Here is a 17,553-nt window from a genome sequence, read left to right on the forward strand (position 1 = left end):
TACATGACTACTGGTAAAACCACAGCTTTGACTAGATGGAACTTTGTTGGCAAAGTAATGCCTCTGCTTTTGAATATGCTGTCTAGGTTGGTCATAACTTTTCTTCCAAGGAGCAAGTGTCTTTTAATTTCACAGCTGCAGTCACAATTTCCAGTGATTTTGGAGCCCCCCAAAATAAAGTCTGTCACTGTTTCCATTGTTCCCTTGTCTATTGCCATGAAGTGATGGGACCAGATGCCATGATCTTAGTTTTCTGAATGTTGAGTTTTAAGCCAACTTTTTCACTCTCCTTGCACTTTCATCAAGAGGCTCTTTAGTTCTTCTTCGCTTTCTGCCATAAGGGTGGTGTCACCTGCATATCTGAGGTTACTGATATTTCTCCCAGCAATCTTGATTCCAGCTTGTGCTTCATCCAGCCTGGCATTTTGCATTATGTACTCAGCATATAAGTTAAACAGGGTGACAATACACAGCCTTGACATACTCCTTTCCTGATTTGGAACCAGTTTGCCGTTCCATGTCCAGTTCTAATTGTTGCTTCTTGACCTGCATATATAGATTTCTCAGGAGGCAGGTCACGTGGTGTGGTATTCCCATCTATTTAAGAATTCTCCACAGTTTGTTGTGATCCACACAGTCAAAGGCTTTGGCATAGTCAATAAAGCAGAAGTACTATAATAGTAGGTCACATTTTAAACAATGGTCTTTTTAACATTTTAAATATCCTTAATTGGTAAAATACATGTGAAGTTTACCGCTTCGGCCAGTTCAGTGGCATTCAGTGCATTCACGTCGTACCACCACCACCACCATTTCCAGAAACATTCACCTTCACAGACTAAACCTGTTCCCCTTCCAACTCACTGCCCACCTCCGCCCAGCCCCCAGCCCCCACCCCTCCGCTGCCTGTCTCTGTGAATCTGATTGCTCTGGGGACCTTGCAAGAGTGGAATCACAGGACATACCCTTTTTAATTTAATACCAAAATAATTTCAGCTAGGGACTTCCCTGGTGGTCCAGCAGTTGAGAATCCACCTTTCAATGCAGGGCACACAGGTTCAATCCCTGATCAGGAAACTAAGATCCACATACTCCTGGGTAACTAAGCCTGTGCACCACAATTATTGAACCCACATGCCACAACTAGAGAGAAGCCCACGCACTACAATCAATGAATGATCCCGAATGCTACAACTAAGACTGGACATAGACAAATAAATAATTTAAGCTTAAGAAGTATTCATGAAAAATCCTTTCAGGTTTGCTTTTCCCACAAATAACATACACTATTCTGTTAAGAGCCACTGAGAGTATGTAACAAATTCAGCTTTCAGAATTTTGAATAATTCTGGCTGAGGTGTTTTTACCAAAACAATCACCTTTTTCAGTCTTTTTCTATATGTCAAGAGAAACAAAGAAACAGAGTGATGTTTTTCTTAAGAAGTCTATAATTAAATTCATCAACAACACTGGTTCTAAAAAATAAGGAAGCTGTAACTAAATGCTTCCATACTGAGTATTCAAACAGACATCCCAAATGACCTGTCTCAAAAATGACCAGACAACTACAACATCACTGCAAATTCATTGATTTGAACTCTCAGTATAAGAAGTCCATCTTTATTTATGAAGGATAACATAATACTGTCTTATATTTGAGTACTTACTTTCTATTTAACTGGTTAGGTCTCTTGAGAGCTGCAACTGGTTTTCTCTGCACTTCATTTTGTCTCAGAAGGTTTGCCTTCCTTTTTAATGCTGGAAAATATCGTTCTATATTCTTTTAGAAAGCAAGAAATTATGTTAATTAGATTGCTTCATGCTCTATAACCTACCATATAAACATTTCTGAAGCAGAATGGACAGGGACTGACCACTACTTAAGATGTACAGATTAGAGAGACAGAGAAGCTAAAACAACCTGAATATTTCCAGTCTAAGTGACCAAAAAGATAACCACATTATACTTAAAATACTTGCAACTAAAGAAGAATTCAAACAGAAGAAGGAATTTTTTCTATTTTGGTTATGTTCAGTTTGAGATACTCTGAGGGATACACAGGTGATGAGGAAACATGGCTTTGGAGCTCAAGAGAAGAATCGAGAGAGCCTGAAATGAAAATCTGGGAATCTTTCATATAAATATGATTTTGATGTCAAGTGAAGGTGTAAGAGAGCCAAATTCCTGATGCAGGTGCAGCGCCATCGTGCTAGCCAAGCAATCTCTGATGGTTTCCTTGACTTTGACTGGACTGAAGTTGATCTTTAAGTCAGAGGAGAAGTAGAAGAGATATGTTATCTCTCCTTTGTCTCTTGCTCTCTTAGAGGGTCCTAAGCAGTGTGGCTTGTGCTTCTATGATTCTAGTGTTTTTAGTGAATTTGTGTTAAGCTTTGTTTGGTGTCTATTTGTTTCTATGAGATGTCTAAAGACTTTTGTGGGAACAAAGTGTATTACAGTGTGCTCACAATCACTCTTTCCCTCCAGCATTTAGAGTCAGTCTTCCTTTTAATTAGCTCCCTCCCAGGACCCCTGCAAAGAGTCACCTGTCAGGGCATCCACCAAGTTTAAAAAGACTGGTTAATTTCCAGACATGTCTCAGACTCAGCAGTGGCATAACTTGAGCTGTTTCACAAGAGGCTCTTAGACCCCTTGCCAATAGGCTTCTCTGAAATCTATCTTAACAACTAAAGACTGAAATCCTGCAGTGGGCACAGCTTAAACTCGAGTTGAGAATTCCATTATATAAAGAATTTGACACGTTACAAAATGTTTAGAGCAGCTCTGTCTCTTGAGGACATTCAACAAATATCTATCAGGTATCTATAATGGGACAGGTATATTAGTCAGATATACAAAGATATCTAAGTATAGTCCTCATCTTCAAGTAATCCAGTCTAACAGACAGATGCATATTAATGGGTAATTATAATATACTGTGGTAAGTTATGTAATAGGATATGGGAAGTACGGTAATAACATTATAACAGAGAGAGATTTGCATATGCACAAAGAGAAAGAGATATGAAAGAGGAAACTATGACTTTAGATTCTTGGAATGTTGAGGTATGTTTATGGCGGAGAGGAGGGGGTGAAGGTAATGGTGTGGAATGTAGGTTTAAAGGTGGACATAGGCCAAATACAAATACTGCATTCCATGCTAAATAAAATCAACAATTTAGAATCCTTGAAAGATTTAAAACATATTATGTGATATAAATCAGAGAAAGACAAATATATGGTATCATTTATATGTGGAATATAAAAAAATGATATATATGAACTTATTTACAGAACAGAAATGGGCTCACAGACATAGAAAAACAAACTTATGGTTATCAAATGGATAGCAAGTAAGGGGAAGAGAGATAAATGAAGAGTTTGGGATTAATATATATACACTATGATATATAAAAAAGATAAGAAACATGGATCTACTGTATGGCACAGGGAATTATAGTCAATATCTTGTAATAACCTATAATGAAAAATAATCTGAAAACATATATCTGAATCACTTGCTACACCTGAAATTAATACATTATAAATTAACTATATATCAATACAAATAGTTTTAAAAAAAAGAGAGAGCTAATTTCCAAAACAAATGTGTGAGAAGAAAAAAAGGGAGGTTGTGATAGCAAAGAAACCTGAATAGAAATATAGAAATTTAAAAAATTCAATGTCATAGAATATTAGCACATGAAATGTCCACTTTTTCTCTCTCCACATAAATTCAGTCCATCATTAAAGCCTAATTCAGGTTTCCATATTTTCCATGAAGGCTTTTCAAAAGTCTTTGACAATATGAACTGTATATTTTACTTAATGTAGATTCCCTTGTATTTTAAAAATATGAGAAGTATCCCAAAGATACAGATTAAAAAACACAAAAATTACAATAGTCTTCATTTTCATGAACATTTAGAGAAGAAGTAAATGTAAAAGCAGGAATAAAGAATATCAACCATACAGAAGAAATGCTATGAAATCAGACTAATGATAGCCCATTCTGAGCTTAATATTTTGTCTTTAATAAAAATACCAAAGACCATTTTATAGGTAAATGTAAAAGTTCCTTCTATAATGTTACTGTCACATGTCATTTTCCTTCAAAATACCTGCCATATGATAATCATTTAGTTATCTGTGTGATAAATTATTTAATATTTATTTGAGTTCTCCATGAGGACAGGGATTTTAATACAGAATCCCTTGCATCTAGGACATACTGAGTATTCAGTCAACATGAATTAAATGATGATACATGGTCAAGAACTGTCAATAGTCCAATAATGTATTGGGAAATTTGTGTTCATGAATCTAAGGTTTGTATATGTGTACAAAAGTGTTTACAAAGAATATCTAGCAGTAAGTTTTCCCTACAGAATTTTGATATCAAAAATTATTCCTTGAGGGAAAGAAATTAAGGTAGTCTATTTGAATGTTTTTCTATTAAAGTAGTATTTTATTACTTAAGTATTAAAAGTAATAAAATTTTAAGTGTACAGTTTGATGAATTTGGGTAACTACATGTAGTCATGTAACACATCATAACCAAGATATAAAACAGTACCTTTAACCTTAAATGTTTCCTTATGCCCCCTGCAATTTCCTTCCCTCACATGACTCTAACCCCAGGCAATGCCTGATCTGTCACTATAGTTAGTTCAGCCTTTTATACAATTTCAAAGAAACAGGATCATAGTACATAGTATTTTGTGTTTGAATTCTTCTGCTCAGCACGATGTTTTGAGATGTATCCACACTGTCTTGCACATTAACATTTATTCCTATTTTACTGTTGAATTCCACAGTATGAAGATAAGGTATTAATAAACTATCAAAATCAGACAAATGATCAAAACTACCCATTAGCAGAATATAACTGCTATTTATGCAGTTATTTTTTTAAGTTTACAGAAGTACTAAATAGTTTAGTGCTATTACAGTCCAGTTAAAAGTTCTACAAAACATAACATACCCTCAGTTTTAGGAAATTGTGAATCTAAAAGGAAAATGTTATAGAACTAACACTGACAAGGTAATATATTCCAGTCAAAAAATTCCTTAAGAACTTTCACTTGGCAGATACTTTAAGCTTTCTCTAAATAAAAGAAAAAAATTCATTCTTAGAGATGTTCATTCCCCTCCTAACACAGTCATTTGCTAGTCATAGCACATCCCACTTAGTATTTCACTTCATCTGTAAGAAAATGTACATTTTTATTGAAATAAAATCTTACTATTGCATATAAACTGTGGAAAGGAAGAGATAAAGTAACAAAATGTCTAATTACGGTCAGGAATTTTTTTTAAGGTATAAAATTTCTAAGTATATTAAAGTATTTGGGTAATTCATTTAATGAATATAAAAGGATGGTATAAGTTATTTATATGTAAAAAGAAATTTCATAAATTGCTAGAAAATGATCTGCTTCACAAGTACCACAGTCATTCCTGTTCAGATATTAATCTACATTCAGGTTGAGAGAAAGGTTCTTAAGTACCAGAAAATTTCAAACCATACCTTTTCTAAAATCATTCAGTCTTTGAATAAAAACATTCAGTACATTATTCTATAATTTATAGAGCTTGTAAGTATTCTATAATTTAACACTTTCAATTTTCACTATTTTTAAACAACTCAAAAGACTATACCATATGTTGCAATCTAAAATTTTTGCTGGAGCAAGTTCTGTGATGAAGTTTTAGAGACAGCTGTTGGTGATAGCAGAACTGAAAAGTTAAGGTGTAAAGAGAGTTGTGGTTAACCAGAATACATTCTTAAAGATATTTTAAGAAATGATTCATGTCCTGAATTTTTCAATTAAAATGTCTTACTTTCATAATCAGAGAAACCAAACAGGTTAAAAAATAGAAGAGTAGAACATTACATTCCTTGGTGGTTCAGACTTACTAAACATAAGAAATTAAAGAAAAACCATGTGTGAAACTATTTTAAGTAGTGCTTTATTTAGCCAATTCGAAATTTACTCCATTGAGATGTAAATAAAAAGTCAATTAAGATTTGAAAAGTAGTTAATTTACAGTGGGTAAATAAATATAACTCTAATTAAAAATATAAACTAGAGGAAACAGTTATCCACCCAAGAGAAATGAAAACCTGTGTCCCTACAGACTTACAGGGATGTAAACAACAGTATTTACAATACCCAAAAAAGTGAAAACAATGAAAATGTTGTCCATCAACTGGTGAATGGATACACAAAATATAGTATATCCATATAATGGAATATTATTCAACAATAAAAAGAGATGAAGTACTGAGACTTGCTACAACATGATAAACCTCAAAAGTATACAGCTAACTGCCAGCCCATATACTACTGTATGATTCCATTTACAGGGATACCTTGGAGTTACTGGGGATTTGGTTCCAGACCACTGCAGTAAAATAAATACCACAAAAAACTCAGTCACAAGAATTTTTGGTTTCCCAGTACATATAAAAAATTATATTTACACTATAATGTAGTCTTTAAGTGTGCCACAGTATTATGCCTAAAAAAAGAATGTACATACCTTACTTTAAAAATACTTTATTGCTAAAAAAATGCTAACCATCATCTCAGTCTTCTGTGAGTTTTGATCTTTTTTCAATAGTACCATCAAAGATTATGGATCACCATAACAAATACAATGATGAAAGAGTTTAAAATATTGTGAGGATTACCAAAATGTAGCACAGAGACAGAAACTGAGCAAAGGCTGTTGAAAATAAGGCACCAACAGACATGCTCAATGCAGGGTTGCCACAAATCTTCAATTTGTAAAAAACGCAGTATCTGTGAAGCATAATAAAGTGAAGTGTAATAAAACAAGGTATGCCTGTATATGAAATGCGTGGGAAAGACAAATTTATAATATATTTACAGCAAGTAGATTAGTGGTTGCTTGGGGGCATATGATGGGGTATGACTGTGAATGGACATGAGATTTCTCTTTAGAGTGATAGAAATGTTTTTCTAAAATTAATTATTGTGATGATTGTTCAACTCTAAATTTTCTAAAATTCACTGAACTGTACACTTAAATGAATTTTATAGTATAAAATTATACATCAATAACCTATTAATAACTGCAGACACACATCTGTTAAAAACTGTATACACACACACGGGGGCACATGTACAAGCAAAATTAAGAACCTATTAAAAAAAAAGTTTATATTTGATAATGTGGAAGTTTAGGTATTCTTCATGAATGACAATCATTTTTATTTAATTATTAAATTTTTATATAAGCCCTAAAGTACTACATTAAAAAACCAAAATATTCAAATAAAATGTTCTCTCAAGCTCATTCACAAAAATACTAGTACAAATAAAATTTTATTTTTTTTCCTTAGTTGAAATATAGTTGATTTACATATTGCATTAGTTTCAGGTGTACAGCAAAGTAATTCAGTTGTAAATATATATCTTTTTCAGATTATTTTTTATTATAGGTTATTATAAGATACTGAATATAGTTTCCTGTGATATACAGTAAATCCTTGTTGCTTATCCATTTTATGTATAGTAGCTTGTATCTGTTAATCCCATACTCCTAATTCATCCCTCCTCCCCTCATTCCCTTTGGTAACTGAAAGTTTATTTTCTATGTCTGTGAGTCTTATTTCTGTTTTGAATACAGATTCATTTGTCCCAGAGTTTCTGATTCAGGATTAACTATCATCCTACCTTGTCACTTAGAGGTGGTCGATTCATAGGACTAATTCCTTTTCGAATTCCAGTTGCTTTCCTAGCTGCAAGGCCAGTGATAACTCCATAAGGACGTCTCTTCCCAGGCATCACTCTTCCTCTACGGCTCAGACTATTCTTACCAAAACCTGTAAGGAGAAGAGGAAAAAACAATCTCAGAATCAATAGGATACTGTCTTTCTTAAGCAGGGTGGAGGACATGAGAGTTTTTCACTTATTATTATATAATATTTCTTTTACTATATTGTATAAGCTGCACTGAAAAGGGTTCTGCTACTGGTAATGGACTGCAAAGGACTAGAGGATTCTCACATTTCCTCCTAGCTATCTTCTCTTCAGAATTACTCTCAACAAAGAGAACAGTCTCAACTTTCCCTGTGCAGCTGCTAATCACATATGCTTATTGAGTACTTGAAATATGACTAATCTGAATTGAGATGTAACAAAAGAAAATATAATATTTCATTAATAATTTCATATTAATCATACATTATAAAGATATCTCAGATGTATTGGGTTAGATAAAATACATTATTAACAGGTGCCTCACACTTTATTTGTTTGGTGGCAACTGATTTAGAGTGGAATCATTATCTCCTATTTACTTACTATGCTGCAATCTGGGTTCTTTGTTTTCAGTCTTACTGTATTCCAACTGGTTTTGCTAAAGTCTGCAGTAAACTCCAATGAATATTTTAATCTCTGCGGCACATGACATTACTTACTTCACTCTTCCATTATATGTCTTATCTATTTAAACATTCATTTTCTAATTATGGAAAAGTAAACATGTTCAACTGCATAAATCTTAAAAATATATAAAGTATAAATAAGAATATAAAAGTCACCACCATTATTAGGTCACCACTTAGAGATAACAACTACTAACATTTTACATTTTTCTAGTATTTTACTTATACACATATATTTCAAGTTAACACTTTTAGAATCAACTGTTTTTAAGCAACACAAAAGACTGTATCACATGAGGTAATTTACAATTTTGTAGTACTGTGGGCTGAGAAAGCAGGCCAAGTCAATCTTCCAGCAAGCATATTTCACACTCAAAATACTACTTTGTAGTCTATGTTAACACTGTATTGTGAATATTGTGAACTACACTAGGTAACAACTGTGATATTGACCATCCTTAATTCTAATGTCTTTAATATTCACACTAAACCATTTCAGTTACTTCTACCATTACTCTACCATAAAGATTACAATAACACTATAGATAACACATTTTTATACACAGCCATGATCATTTCTTCAATATATAAATTTCCAAAGGTCAAAATGCTGTATCAAAGAGTAAAGCAAATTCTTAAGGATTTTGATTCTTTTGGTAAAAAATCTCCTCCAGAATGACTGTATTTATGTATATTTCCAGGAACATAAGGGTGCCCATTTTTCCACATCATTGACTACTTTGACTATTATTCTTTTTAATCATTATCACTTTATGTTTGAAATTAAAAAAAAAATCTCATCACATTTGGTAGTTTACTAGCAATAATGAACACTTTCCATGTGTTTTTTTTTTTTTATCTTTCATTCCCAAACTGCCATGTTCATAATCAGTCTTTCAGGATCAAGTTCTAATTTTCTTTGATGCTCTAAGAATTACTTTAAATTTATAATTAATTTTTCAAGGATTGATATCTTTACAATATCCAGGAATGTGCTGTCTTTCCACTCATTCAAGTCTTCTTTGGTCACTAAATTGGCACAGTAAAGTTTCAAGGTTTTTCCCCCATAGGTCCTGTACAGTTCTCATTAAATTTATTAAAGGTATTTCATATGTTATTAATCTCAAAAAAGATCCCTATTAATAATTTTCATATTGTCATTCCTGGGATTATAGAAAGCTATTGAGCTTTCAATAGCTTCTAATCAGCTATCACTGAATTCACTTATTAGTTCTAATAGTTTTTCAAATTATTTTCTTGGGATTTCTGAGTGACAATCATATTACTCACAAATAATGCTATCTTCTTCCTTCCAATAATTACACCTCGAATTCTTTTACTTCTTAATGCAATGGCCAGAAATTCCAGAGGACTATGCTAAGTAACAATTGTGATACTGGCTATTCTTAATTTTAATTTGTGGGGGAATGTCTTTAGAATGGAATCCTGTGTAATACTATACACCTTCAATGTGGTAACAGGTCTAACAACTTGCTTCACAGTCAAACTAAATAAAATAGTTTACTGTAGGATTTCTCAGGACTAATGTGTGTGATGAATCTCTTAAGTCATAATCATGTATATGTCATTCTCAAATATATAATTCCATAATGCTTTTTTGTGGTGTACCAATTTTGAGACCAGAATTCAACAAGGCAGTTAGAAAAAACCTGTTATGATGGTTGAACCATTTATGAATTCATTGCCTTTACTGCCCCACTTCTGTTACTGGAACATGTCTCTTACCAGTTGGCTTAATATTAGGCTTTGTCAGCAGAGGGAGCTGCAGGGACTCTAGAAGCTTTTCTTTCAAGTTCTAGTGTGCAACTCAAGGTTTGTTTCTGTGGCATAGGACAGTCAATGGCAATCATTATCCCCTCCCCTCAAGCTAAGACTCTGGTGAGGTAAGAGAGGTGCCTAAGGCACAAAATTTGAGAATGAATGACACCTTAAATTTTAGGCCCAAGGTATCTATCTAGATCTAGTCCTAGGTATCACTCTAATTCTGACCCTGCTCATCCTCCAGTAAATTAAAGCCCCCTCATCCCTACAGTGGGAGAAGGCAATGGCACCCTACTCCAGTACTCTTGCTTGGAAACTCCCATGGACTGAGGAGCCTGGTAGGCTGCAGTCCATGGGGTCGCTAAGAGTTGGACACAACTGAGTGACTTCATTTTCACTTTTCACTTTCATGCACTGGAGAAGGAAATGGCAAGCCACTCCAGTATTCTTGCCTGGAGAATCCCAGGGACGTGAGAGCCTGGTGGGCTGCCGTCTATGGGGTCGTACAGAGTCGGACACGACTGAAGCGACTTAGCAGCAGCAGCAGCATCCCTACAGATCACTTCCCAGTGAATTCTATCTGCATGGCAACTCTGTATGGTAGGGAATTCATGTAGATTTGTTCCTTTTTTGGGTGCTCTGCCTTAGGACTAAAAGTAATGATCTTATTAGTTTTATAATCATCAAAAAAACAATAGAGATATAACTTTTTAAAATATTAGGATCAAATTGTTGCTACTCTTTGTGTGATTTCCTTCTAGAATTGCAACCAAATGAAAATCAAGCATGATGGGAAAGCCTCTAGTTCAAATTAAATCTGTAACAACTTGCTATTTTTATTTGTATTAAATAATGAAGGATCTACTACTGTGCTAGGCACTGTTCTGAGTACTTTAAATGAGAACTTGATGAAGCTGATGCTAACTTCTCAATTTTGCAAGTAAAATGAGGCAAAGAATAGTGACTACCCAGAGGTCATAGTTAGAAAATGGCAGAGCCATGACCTAAGTGCAAGTTTCTGTGGCTCGAAAAATTGAACACTTTTCCAAACGATTAAAGAATAATAAAAGGCAGAATATAATCTGGTACATTTCCAAAGAGAAAAAAAACAGCTATGACAGAAAAGGCAGGCTCTGAGCTAGCTACAAAACACAAACGATGTGAATAAGGAATAAGGCAAACAGTGACAAGTACAATTCAAAGACATAGGCAAGCACAGTGTACTGAGAGTCTAGAGAAAAGGACAGAAAGTGAATGGATGTGGTAGGCACAAATAAGAGGGCTCTAAGTGGGGATAAAGACTATACTTGAATAGGAATTGAGGGGATCATGGAATTCATGATTAGATTATATCAGTTTTGAAGCAGTATCTTATACTGAATGGAAGACAGAAGACAGTGAAACCATTCTGGATGCTATTGCAATATTAAAACATAACATGATAAGGGACTGGGAGAGGAACAAGGAAATCTGAATGTATTCCAAAAGAATGAGTGAATTAGTAGAACAAAGAGAAAGTTTAAAGAGAGCAGGAATCCATTATTATACCAAAGTTTGAGGCTTAGATGAGAAAGACTCATGAAAAAAAATCTCATCAACAAGAATAAAAAGAGGTGGAGAGGGAAGGATTGGGAATTTGGGATTAGTAAATACAAACTAGTATATATAGGATGGATAAACAACAAGGTACACTACTATATAGCACAGGGAACTATATTCAATATCCGGGGTAAGCCATAATAGAAAAGAATATGAAAAACTATACACACACACACACACACACACACATATATATATCACTGAGTCACTTTGCTGTACAGAAGAAATTAACACAACATTGTAAATCAACTATACTTCAATAAAATTTAAAAAAACACACAAATAAAAGGAAATTCTATTTCTAGGTGCTTTCTATTATAGTTACTGTTCCCATTCTCATCACCCTTTCTTTCTACAATCTCTTATTTATCAACAGCTTCTCCTTTACCTTCTAAAAAGCCTAGATCATCCCTTTCTTCTCCTTCCTTTTCTACCTTTGAACAAACTTCACTAGCTCTATCTCAGTTTTAGCAACAGTTCTATTTTTCACCCTTTCCTTGTCATGTTTCATGCAATAGTCTTTTCTCAGTTTTCACTCATTTAGCCCCTTTAGAAAGTTCTCTTGTCTTTCCAGAGTACCTTCATTCTCATTACTTCAACTACTACCTCTATGAAGATCCTTCCACATTTTAAGCTTCACCAGAGCAGCAGTTGAACACTAGTCATGTGTTAGAGGGACATATGGAACTTTAAAAATACCCAGATCATACTTCTGCAGATTCTGGTTCAGTAGCAATGGAGTGCAGCCAGACTATCAGTCTAATTTATAAAGCTCCACAGGTTCAACTAATGTTGAGAATGAAAACTAGACATAGGAATTTTCATCTTTCTTTTGAATCTACAGCCCAATTCCTTCATGAATTTCTTTCACAGACACATCCAGTTGCTTAATTTCTGCAGTCAGATCACTTACACGAAGACTTGAGGGATTTTCTAGAAAATATCGTATCACAAAGTGTATGCAATCGTATTACTGGCTCCTTTTCAAATCAGCACACAAACTTCTCCCTGCCTCTTCTGCATCTAAAAGAGACAGCATTCTCAACCTTTTTGGTCTCAGGACCTCTTCATACTCTTAAAAAATTACTGAGGACCCCAAAGAGCTTTTCTTTTCATGAGTTTATGTTTACTGATATTTAGCATACTATAAGGGTGGTATGCTGTTGGCTCAGTGGTAAAGAATCCGCCTGCCAATGCAGGAGATAAGGGCTCAATCCATGGGTCTGGAAGACAGCCTGGAAAAGGAAATGGCAAACGGCTCTAGTATTCTCGCCTGGGAACTCCCATGGACAGAGGAGCTTGGTGGGATATAGTCCATGGAGTTGCAAAACTCTTAGGGACTAAAAATAACAACAAGCCATACTACAAACGAAAACTAAAACATTTAATAACGATGCTATTTTAAAGTTCACTAAATGTAGGGCAAAAAACATTTTTTAACGAAAAACAACTATTATTTTCCTAAACAAAAATATTTAATAAAAAGAGAAGCACTGATTTGCATTTTTGCAAATCTTTTTACTGTATGGCTTAATAGGAAATTTTCTGTTTCTGCATCCAATCTGTTTGATCACATGCTGTGTAGATTTTGGAAAAGTCCACTGTACATTCATGAGAGAATAAGACTGAAACAATTAATGTCTTACTATTATTATAGAAATAACTTTGACTGTTTACACCCCTTGAGTCCTGGGGATTCCCTAGGATCTCTGGACAACACTTTGATAATCGCTGTTGCATAGTATTCCATCCCTGAAGAACATTTAGGTTGTTTGTACAAATATGCATTGAGGGACTAAATTACATTTCAGGAATAGAATTGGGAAAACTTTATTCTCTTATGTGTTCAGTCATCAAAAATAAATGATTATTTGCTAAGGGCTCTCTGCTTATTCTGTTACCTCAAGCTAACATTCTCACTGACATTACAATGTGGAAATCTGAACTTATCCAAACCAATCAGAGCTTAAGAAAATCCCATCTCTCTCTGAACATTCAGTGACAGGAGCAGCTGTTCTATTTTAGGCCCTGTCACATGGAAGTGAAGAATATACAAGCGCAAATTCAATCTTAAAAGATCCTAAGGCACTTGCAGATCTTTAGCTCAACGCTGAGATCATAATCTCTGTAAAAGGAAAGCTTTTCTGATCCTTCATGAACAAGATCCTATTTCACCTTATTGATTAAATTACCACCGATTATCTTAGCACAAAATGCCTATCTAAAATCCTATAGTACTATCAGAATTTCTCTTATGATATTTCTCAAGTGTTTTTCACCTTATCTGTCACCTGAAGCTCCCTGAAGTAAAAGACTGCATCTTTACAAACCCCAACAAGCTGGTCAGTTCAGAGCATTTATCAGGTATTTAACAAATGATTAGCATAAACAAATGTATTTCTGGCTTCTATGAACTCTAAAATTATTTTAATATAAATCATATTTAAATATGGTATGTTGAGTAACATAAGAAATCTTGAAATATAAATCACTGGAATTAAATATTAATTTTCTATAGCTAAATACCTGTCACAAGATTTATTCTCTTGAGTCCAGCTATCCAAGAAAATTATTAGGGAAGAATAAATTTTTCTGTACAGTCTAATTTTAGTTATAGGTATATGTTGAGGATATGTTGGCATATCAGCTGTTAAATTAAACGTAGGATTAATTATGTTCAATCTACTGGAGATTACTTGTTACATTTTTTAACATATAGGACAAAAATCACCTTAGGAATTAGTTTATCAAACATTTTTTCACATGTGTAAAAAAGATCTTGAGTTTTAAAAATCTGAACAAATGTTTATTCTGAAATGCTGATGTAACTGCTAAAAAAGTTAATGAGTCACATATAATTAATAGTATTCCCTTACAACCGTAAGTCCATTTTGGAACAAGATGTTATAAATAAATAAGCTTCTAGATTACTAAAAATAACTGTATATGTAGAGTTCCAAAATAATAGACCACATCTAAAGCATTCAATTCTGTGTTACCTTTGGAGAATTTAACAAATGTTAAAGATCCTGCATAAGATAAGTAACGTAGAAATAATTTTCTATGCAAAATAGCAGTCTCCATGTATTTAAAAGGTTTTCATATAAGAAAGATAATTTGTTTCCTATAACTCTATAGAATTAACAGGAAGGCATGATTTAATTCAAATTAAGAGAATCTTCTAGTAAACAGTGTGTCTCCAATAATGGAATAAGTTATCTTGTGAGGTGGTACGTTCTCCCACTGAATGTATTTAAGCTAGAGTTACACAGTCATCCATCAGACAAACTAACATCTAACTGCAAAGAAGACTGAGACTTTATGGTATGTAAGATCCTTTACAAATCTATATCCCTAAAAATAACAAAGACTTTATATACTGAGGTTACTTTAAAATGACTTAATGTTTTTAAGACACACGGTTAATCACCTATTTAAGGAAACCTGAATTGCTACCAGATTGTAAGATAAAACAAAACACTGAGAGAAGGAAAAACATAAATCACTGATGTATTTCCTCCATGTTTTAAGTATGTATCAAAGATAGTATACTATGAACCCATAAATAATTGGCATTTTATTAAAGCTTACTTGCAAAACTTACCAGAATTCTGTTGAATACCCCATCTTACTCTCATCCTGAATTGCCTGGCACTACTTTGCTGAAGTCTTCTATTTAATCTCGGGAAATTCTGCTTCTTTCCTTCCTTTCGATTCAACTTGATGATATCATCTGTGATAGACAAAATGTGATGATTATCTTCATTTTAACTTAATGACTCAATTACTCAGTCTCATTTTCTAGTTGACAGATTTCCTATGTCCCTAACTACTTTTCTACTTTGGAAGCACTTCCTTAAAAGGATAATAATCCTAAGAACATAAAAGCTCAAATCAGCCAATATGTTTGGAGCAGTGAAGGAAAGTTTCATAGGAAAAGCTGAAGTCAAATTTCTATTATTCACAGTATTTCTTTTCCTAATGAATGTAAATAAGCAAAACCTGTTTACAAAAATTATCTGTATTTATCTTCTATAAACACAGAAGTCTTCAGTTTTAAAGATGACCAACTTTCAATAAAACCATTGGCAGTCAAATAATAAATCATCTATAAACCAAATTTCTAAGTTCATCTCAAGTTAGCAAATCTTTACTGAGTATATATTATGGTGCGATGAATATATGTGGCAGGCTGTGCCGTAATAGAAACAAACAAAAGTAAAATATGACTACTCTCAATAAATTTAAAATTAGTGAACGAAACAGACATGTAAATAATGAACATAAAAGACATATAAGTAAACAAGTACATATAAGTAAACAAGTACCAAACAAGTAAACAAGTACTTTTTGTACAGTACAAAAAGAAAACACTACTCGTTCTTTGCTTGTTTAGCACAGCAATTCAGGGTTATCTATTTTTCTTTCTACACAGTTCTCTCTTTTTTTTTTTTGGTCATGCCAAGGGGCACATGGGATTGTGGGATCTAATTCCTGGACTAGGGATGGAAACCGTGACCCAAGTGGAAGCTTGGAATCCTAACCACTGAACCTCTAGGGAATTCCCTCTGCACTGTTCTAAGTCTCATTATCTCCAAAAACACTTTCAAACTGTCCCAAGGTAATTCACAAACAACACACTGCTCTAATATCAAAAAAGAACAATGTGAAGATCAGGAAACTAAATGTACTCCAGATCCTATTTACATATGTTAAAAGGAGATTACTAGCAGACAAAAAATACCTATTTAAAAATATTCAAACAATTTCTCTGAAGTTCCAACTCCAATTCTGAATTGAAACTACAGCAAATAAACCAAATAAACTGAACACTGTCAACACTTCTAAATAAAATTAATGAAACTAACAAACCTCAGTTATTTTTTTCCAAACTGCTCTAAATACAAATAATTTAACAACTGTATCAATATGACCATAATCTTTTCTAAAGTCAAAGAAAGATATACAGGGATCTTTTCTCATATAGCACTACTCTATCTCACCCGTCTTTCACATTTAAGACTTTAAATCACATTCAAACAGTCATATAAAATAATTCAAATCTCCTCAAGAAGAGATAAATCTTTCAGCTACAGAAAAATTCATCAAAGTTAAAGGGACTCAAAAACAGTTTTTATAAAATACAAAGATTTCACAAATCTCAGAGGCATGAACATGTTAAATTCCCAGTAAGCAGAAAGAAAATATAGTTAGAAAGCCACTACTTTCGAAGCACTACGTTCTTTTAACAAGGTGCTACTTAGTCTTCACCAAAAGTCTGAAATCTCAGAGTTCAGGAGAGTATTCCCCCTCCAAAATTAATTTGGTCTGGAAACCATAAAACAAGAAACAGTAGAGTATAAATCTGCCTAATTAGGTTGATTTAAAAATAGGGCATTACAGAGTAAAACTAAAAATTAAAAGTAGCAAAGCATATCAAATATAAAATTATGTTTTATATTTAAGCATTTTATTACCTAAATCCTCAAGTTAAATGGAGCTACAATGACACAGAAGAGTCTTCTAATCTAAAGAAGAAAATGGTTTTCTCCTAATCAAGGAGAGATAGTAACTGAGTACTAATAAGATGGTTCTTAAAGCATGCATTCATTCAATTCTCACAATAATTCCATGAAGTAACTATTTTAATCCCCATTTTCAAATTAAGAAACTGAGTCACAATGAGGTCAACTACTAATAACCTTGGTAGATAATTCTATATGAATAGTCACATAAACCCGAAAGAGCCACAGTT

At 33.5% G+C, this 17,553-nt stretch overlaps 1 protein-coding gene across 1 annotated transcript in view; it reads right to left on the minus strand.

Annotated features, from left to right (window-relative positions):
* FYTTD1 (forty-two-three domain containing 1) overlaps window positions 1-17,553 on the minus strand; it is a 31,660-nt gene that overhangs the window by 11,591 nt on the left and 2,516 nt on the right. Inside the window, exons 2-4 of the mRNA XM_070370670.1 lie at window positions 15,403-15,531; window positions 7,705-7,853; window positions 1,668-1,780 (exon numbers count right to left, since the gene is read on the minus strand). Coding sequence (XP_070226771.1) covers window positions 1,668-1,780; window positions 7,705-7,853; window positions 15,403-15,531 — 391 coding nt within the window. The remainder of the gene's footprint in view (window positions 1-1,667; window positions 1,781-7,704; window positions 7,854-15,402; window positions 15,532-17,553) is intronic.

Source organism: Bos mutus, chromosome 1, assembly GCF_027580195.1.
Source record: "Bos mutus isolate GX-2022 chromosome 1, NWIPB_WYAK_1.1, whole genome shotgun sequence".
NCBI lineage: Eukaryota > Metazoa > Chordata > Mammalia > Artiodactyla > Bovidae > Bos > Bos mutus.